The 6,750-nt window shown below is 37.1% G+C and overlaps 1 protein-coding gene across 1 annotated transcript; it reads right to left on the bottom strand.

Moving 5' to 3' along the window:
* Nucleotides 1-4,295: 4,295 nt before the first annotated feature.
* Nucleotides 4,296-4,700, bottom strand: LOC138876861 (uncharacterized). The gene has a single exon (XM_070155910.1). The coding sequence runs from the start codon at nt 4,698-4,700 to the stop codon at nt 4,296-4,298; it is 405 nt and encodes a 134-aa protein (XP_070012011.1).
* Between the last annotated feature and the right edge of the window lie 2,050 nt (nt 4,701-6,750).

The following is a 6,750-nucleotide window of genomic DNA, read 5'->3' as shown; positions in this document are numbered from 1 at the left end:
TTTTATTTAGGTAATTGATATTTTATCTTGTTACTTTTAGTTTACCTACCTTTCATAAAATTCAAAAATACAAAAATAGTTCCACTTTGTTTTCAGGAATATTAGTAGTTTTGTAGGAATATTATTTTAATTTTGCAATGATTTTAATCTAATTCCATTTTTATCTTTTAGTATGATATTTTAAAAATACCAAAAATAGGTTTGTTTTAACGGTTAGTTTTATTTTAATAATTATTTTACTTAAGTAGGATTAATTAGTAAATGGGGTAGTATTTTTAATCTTGTTCAATGAGAAAGAATAAAGTTTGGGCTCAGACAATCCATTTTTAGGACCAATTTTCGGATCGGCCCATAAAGCCCAATACCCACTAAGCTAACCCTAGAGACCCTTCTAGACATCATATCTTCTCGCTTAACCTAGAGGACCCCTAATCTCTAATGAACAGGAGAACAGCTAACCCAGCCGTTTTTCATCTTCAGCACCAAAAAAAAACCCTAAGTCTTGATCTTCTCCAACCTAAGACCCCAATCTCCATAGTTGCCGCTAGTCCACCTCCCCCCACCGGCTGCTCATCGCTGCCAACCACCACTTTCGACCAAAATATAACAAAACAGTCTCCTCAAGCCCACGATAATACGGCGCATCTAGTTGTTTTCTTGTTAACTCATTCGGAATTTCCTTCATAGCAAATTGCTCGGGCTTCATCTATTCTTCGGAAAAAAATTCATTTGCTGAAGGAATAGATCTAAAACATGAGACCCCAAACCAGCCATCTTTCCCATAAAACCAGACCAATACAACCCAAAATCAATCCAAAGAAACTCAAAAACCAGTCGGAGTTTAGTTTTTGTCATTCTGGTTTAGTTTGATACTTCCAGCGGGCTTCGAGGTTGTCAATGGTCGTCGTTCAGGGGCTCCGTTTTAGTTTCGTCCGGGGTTATATCGTTCTGAGGGAATTCGAGTTCAGTGGGGTCGTCTGTTAAGCGTCGTCGATCATGGTTTCAGTTCTGATTTTGATGTCCCCATTTTCTTTTTAAATATTGGATCAAGTTTGTTGTTTGAGGAGGCTATTTTAGTTATAACAGTGAAGACAACATTCTGCTTGAGGTCTATTCTTTTCATGTATCTCGTTAGTTTGCTCAATATATTCTTGGAAGTTTATTTAGTTTGTTTGTGCGATGATAATTTTTTTTTTTGCCGAATATGAAATTTCTCTAATCAAGTTTTGTTTGGAATCCAAATGATTGGTTGTCGGATTAGTTAAAGTAATTAAATTAAAGGACATTGATTATGTGAATTAGAAGTATTTTCTTTGAATTTCAACTGAAATATTGATTTAGGTTGTATTTTTCACTCTCAAAATTTTTAATTTTGGCAAAAGAAAATTTCAAATGAAGTTCATATCTAAACGCTAATGATTTCCACAACACTTTTCAGCTTCAAGTGCTATGTTTTTTCCTATTTCGATTCAAATGTTGTCCAAAACGCCTAGCTAGTTAAAAACTTTGGGCTGCTTTACTTCTTATTAAGTTGAGATTGACATTTAGGAGTCATTTGCCATGTCTTAATTACAAGTTGCTGATCTTTTTGAAGTATGGTTAATGTTATTTTCTCCTATCCTACACCAAGTATTGTACTGAGCCGTTGTTTGGAATTCATTATGATGTGAATATGTCCTGCCAAGAACACTAATGTCACTATAATTATAGTAGGTGACAACTGACAAACAATTGCGTTAATATTCATTTCGATGATTGTGTCCATCAATTCTTCTTTCTTTCCCTAGGGTTAGTTGGTTTGATTGAACCAAAAGAGTAAGTAGATCATTGTTGAATTCGTTGATTTGATTGTGAAGTGGTATAATGAATTATATAGATTTGAAATTAGAAGTTAACCCAATTTTGATTTCCATAACTTATGGCCTTCACAACAATCTCAAATTAGTTTAGGACGATAATCATGAACATCGTAGCTTGCTTTACGTGTGCTTAAATAAATCATCATGGCTATGGGTACGGCTCCCGTGGCAGAGTCACGATACATAAATCCAAATTCGGGTGTGTATTTTATGTGACCCGACCATAATTTCGAATAGTAATAAAAATAAACATGTTGTAAATTGCGGATGCGTTTCACGTGACGCGGTTAGTAAAATGTACTAAAACGACAAGTGTACGACATCGTAACTTATTCCAGAAATAATCCCATAAATACTAAAAGCAGTTAACTGAATAATTGAAAGCAGTTAGAAGACAAAAATGCACAATAGGTTCAAATATGTAATAATTCAGATAATAAGGCCAATTATTAATAGTTAAGCAACCGTGCTAAAACCACAAAACTCGGGAGTGCCTCACACCTTCTCCCGGGTTAGCAAAATTCCTTACCCGGATTTCTGTGTTTGTAGATCATAAATAAGAGTCAACTTCCTCGATTCGGAATTTTAAAGCGGTGACTTGGGACACTATAAATTATCCCAAGTGGCGACTCTAAATTTGAATATAAATAATCTCGTTTCAGTTATTGCCATTTTAATTAGAAAAACTCCCTATCCCTTGCAGGGAAAAAGGAGGTGTGACAGATGGCGGCGGAACTGGCCATTGAAAAAGCCTCTTCAAGTCAAGTTGGCAAAGACAAAGACATCCTTGAGTCTTCATTTATAGAGCAACTTTCTAAAGCTACTGAGGAGATAAAGGGTTTGAAAGAACGTCTTAATCAGAAGGAGGCTTATGCCGGGAAGCTAGTTCAAACGCTCACTCGGGTTCAAGAAGACCTCTGTGTCTCTTCTGATAGGATCCAGTTCTTAGAGGGTTACCTCGCCCTTTGAAGGCTTCTTATGATGCTTCTTTGATTGAGAAAGAAGAGTTGAAGGCTGAAATTGATTAGAGGGAGAAAGATTACGAAGCCCTTGAAGATAAATTGACACTTGATGTAAGTTGGCTTTTTTGAATACCCGCCTCGAGACTTTGATGGAGGCTAGTCAGGAAGGCTTTGACTTGAATGCTGAGATCACTAAAGCTAAGGAAACAATTGAAAAAACTCAGCAAAGTCAGAGTTTTTCCTCAACTGAGGTCGGCATTCCCGAAGGTGATGAGTTTACTCCTGGTGAAGTTGGTATTCAAGCTTCTTCTGCTCAAGTTGAATCTTCTCCCGCTACTAATAATACCATATTGGATTCTGCCTCTCCCGCTGATGATAATGACACGTTGGATTCCGCCTCTTAGTGTTCTTTCAGAACTTAGTTTGTTTTTTGAACTTTTGATGGGAAGTTTTTTTTTACTTTTTGGAATGGTTGGCTAGTTTTTACCCCTAGTTTGTTTTGGGGTTTGTTTACCAAGCAAATATTTTGGTTTTAACTAAGTATATACTTAGTTTTATCCAAGTTTAATATATGATCTTTCGTTTAGTTTGAGTTTTTGTTTAAACTCTTTGACTTGTATTTAAAAAAGCTTTGATATTTCTTGATTTTGGCATAGATATGAATTTTATAAAAGAGGGCCTTATTATAAACGATACTAATGAAGACGACGTGTCAACTTCATATTGGTGTAAGTATATGAGAGAAGTAGGAAATACATATTGTGAAGAAGTTTCATGAATAATTTGAGGAAGTTTCATGTTTTACACTTTCAAAGTAATAACACTTTCCAAGAATTCAATTAACTTTTTGTACGACATCTACAACTTTTTCATAACTGTTTTTCTTATAATAGATTTCAAAAATTCTAGTGTATATCTTGCAACCCATGACTAATAATTTCCCTTAACCTAAATACTCGCATGATCTTGTAATTTATGTCCGCGAGTTTACACTTTATCAAAGCTTATTACAAAGGTTTTTGAATCAGACTTGTTTTTTGGCTTTTGGTTGGCTCTTGACTTTTGACTTTTGGGTTGATCTAGGCTTGAATTCTGACTTTTAGTCTTCTTTAATCTTCTTTAATTTTCAGTCTTCTTTGCCTTCTATCTATTGTCCCCCAAGTGTTAGAGTTATGAAGTATGAAATCTCGAGCACTTGATTATTCCTTTCATTTGGTCCATTTCCTGAAAAGGAAAATACATAGGGGACTCGGAGGTATATCTTTAGATGATGACTACTTAACCCATTTTATTTCCATCAAAAAGGTTGTAACCCAGACTAGGAATAATTTTGTATCCCACGTGTCTTTCAGGTCTAATATCATCATTTGGTGTGGTCTATCTTTTTCCTATCATCTAAAATGGTTAGTATAATTAAAAAAGAACAAAACTAAACCATACACGAATGATACATGACTGAGGGTTCTTACTTTGCTTATAAGTAATACTTCTTTAAAGGAACATGATTCCAATTTGATGGGAGTACTTTGCATTCCATTGTTTCTAACTCATACGCACCCTTTCCAGCAATGCCTCGAATCCTGTAAGGTCCTTCCCAATTTGGACTCATCTTTCCTGCATTGGCCGCTTTTGTTAATTGAAAAACCTTTTTGAGGACGAAGTCCCCAATCTTGAAGTATCTAAGATGAGCTTTCCGATTGTAGTATCGCTCAATAATTTGTTTTTGCGCTGCCATCCTTATTAGAGTCGCTTCTCTCCTTTCTTTAAGCAAATATAGATTTATTTGCATCTCTTCTTCATTTGATTCTTCAGGTGCTTGGGTATATCTTGTACTTGGTTCACCTATTTCAACTGGAATTAAGGCTTTGGCACCATACATAAGTGAGAATTGAGTCTCTCCTGTACCTTTTTTTGTTATCGTGATAAGCCCATAAGACTCCTGGTAACACTTCTTGCCATTTACCTTTTGACTCCTCTAATCTTTTCTTCAAGTTATTAATAATAACTTGTTTGTGGATTCAGCTTGTCCATTATCCACACGATGGTAAGGTGTTGAAGTTATCCTTTTAATCTACCAACTCTGAAACAATTCTGTGATTTTCGCACCTAGGAATTGTGGGCCATTATCACATATGATTTCTTTTGGAACTCCGAACCGGCATATGATGTTTTGGCAAATAAAGTCCTTGACTTCTTTTTCTCGCACCTATTTGAAGGCACCTACTTCTACCCACTTGGTAAAGTAATCTGTTAATACTAATAAAAATCATACATTTCCTTTGGCTTGTGGTAGTGGACCCACGATATTCATCCCCCATTTCATAATAGGCCATGGTAAAATAATCGGATGTAATAGCTCTGCTGGGCGACGCATGTTGTTGCCATATCATTGGCATTTGTCACACTTGGCCACAAAACTATCTACATCCTCTTCCATTTTTGGCCAATAATATCCTGCTCTAATTAGAGTTTTCACCAAGGATCTTCCTCCTGCGTGATTTTCACAGTGTCCCTCATGTACTTCTCTCATCACATATTCTGTTTGAGAAGGTCCATGACATCTTGCTAAAGGCCCTCCGAACATCTTTCAATACAAGTTGCCATGAACCAAACAATAACGGGCATCTTTTCATTGAAGTAACTGATCCATTTTCTTATCTTCAGGTAAAATCCCGTACTTGTCACGACCCGGATTTTCCACCCTCGGGAGTTGTGATAGTGCCTACTAATGGTAACTAGGCAAGCCAAGCCTTAACTACCTACTACACTTTCATATTGCTTCATTTTAACAAACACGAGGCGATAACATGATAACAGCGGAATTTATATGTAAATAAGCGGAAGTCAACAGTTATAAAACTTAAAACTACATCTATTACAACTTTTAAACTTTAATTACCCCAAAATCTGGTGTCACAGTATCACAAACTGTCTAAGAGTCACTACATACAAGGTCTAAAGAAATAACAGCACACTGTTTCTGAAGTATAAAAAAATGAAACAGGAAATAGAGATTGAGGGAGACGTCGGGCCTACGGACGCATGCAAGTCTACCTTGGGTCTCCGAGTGGACTGAAGGAAGCCCTCCAACTACTGTCCGAAATCCCCAATTTTAGAAAAACCTAGGTTCTACCCAAAACACCCAATTTCCCCCATGAAAATCTTTGATTTGAAGTTGAAATCATGTTAAAAGATGTTGAGTGAAGAAACTGAGTTAGAAATCACTTACCAATGTTTTGGAGAAGAAAGGTTGTTTGAAAAATCGTCTCTTATGTTTTTTGGGGGTTTTGAAAAGTGAAAAATAACTGAAATTCCCGTTTATTTATACCCTTCTCAGACCCCCAGTGCGGACCGCATCAAATGGACCGCGGCCGCACTAGCGTACCTGAAGACCTGCAGTTCAGCACCCTGTGCGGACCGCACAAGGCCGACTGCGGCCGCACAGCCTCCACTGTGGACCGCACAAAGGCGACCGCAGCCGTGCTGGCCCCTCCGCTGTCGGACGCGATTTCTCGTGGACCGCACTAGAGGGTTCAGAGATTGCAGCTTCCTGAACCTACAACACCTGACTTTCTAAGCCTAAGGCATACCGGAACCTACTCGAAACTCACCCGAGCCCTCGAAATTCCAACACAAGTAAACACAGCCTCAAAAACATCCTACGGACATATTCGTGAAATCAAATTGCCAAAATAACATCAGGAGCATTGAATTAAACCTCGAGATCAATGATATTTCTTAAAACTCTTTTAAACATCAAATTTCTCAATTAAGGTCCGGATCACGTCAAACGACGTCCGTTTTCAACCAAATTTCACAAGAATGACTCAAGTCATATATAAAACCTGTACCGGGCGCCGGAACCAAAATACGGGCCCGATACCGGGTTTCTAATCAGTTTTCATTTCAAATTTCCTTAAATAATTTCT

The sequence above is a fragment of the Nicotiana sylvestris genome, chromosome 1 (genome assembly GCF_000393655.2).
Source record: "Nicotiana sylvestris chromosome 1, ASM39365v2, whole genome shotgun sequence".
NCBI lineage: Eukaryota > Viridiplantae > Streptophyta > Magnoliopsida > Solanales > Solanaceae > Nicotiana > Nicotiana sylvestris.
Note: the sequence above shows the minus strand (reverse complement) of the source record. Positions and strands in the feature narration are given on the sequence as shown.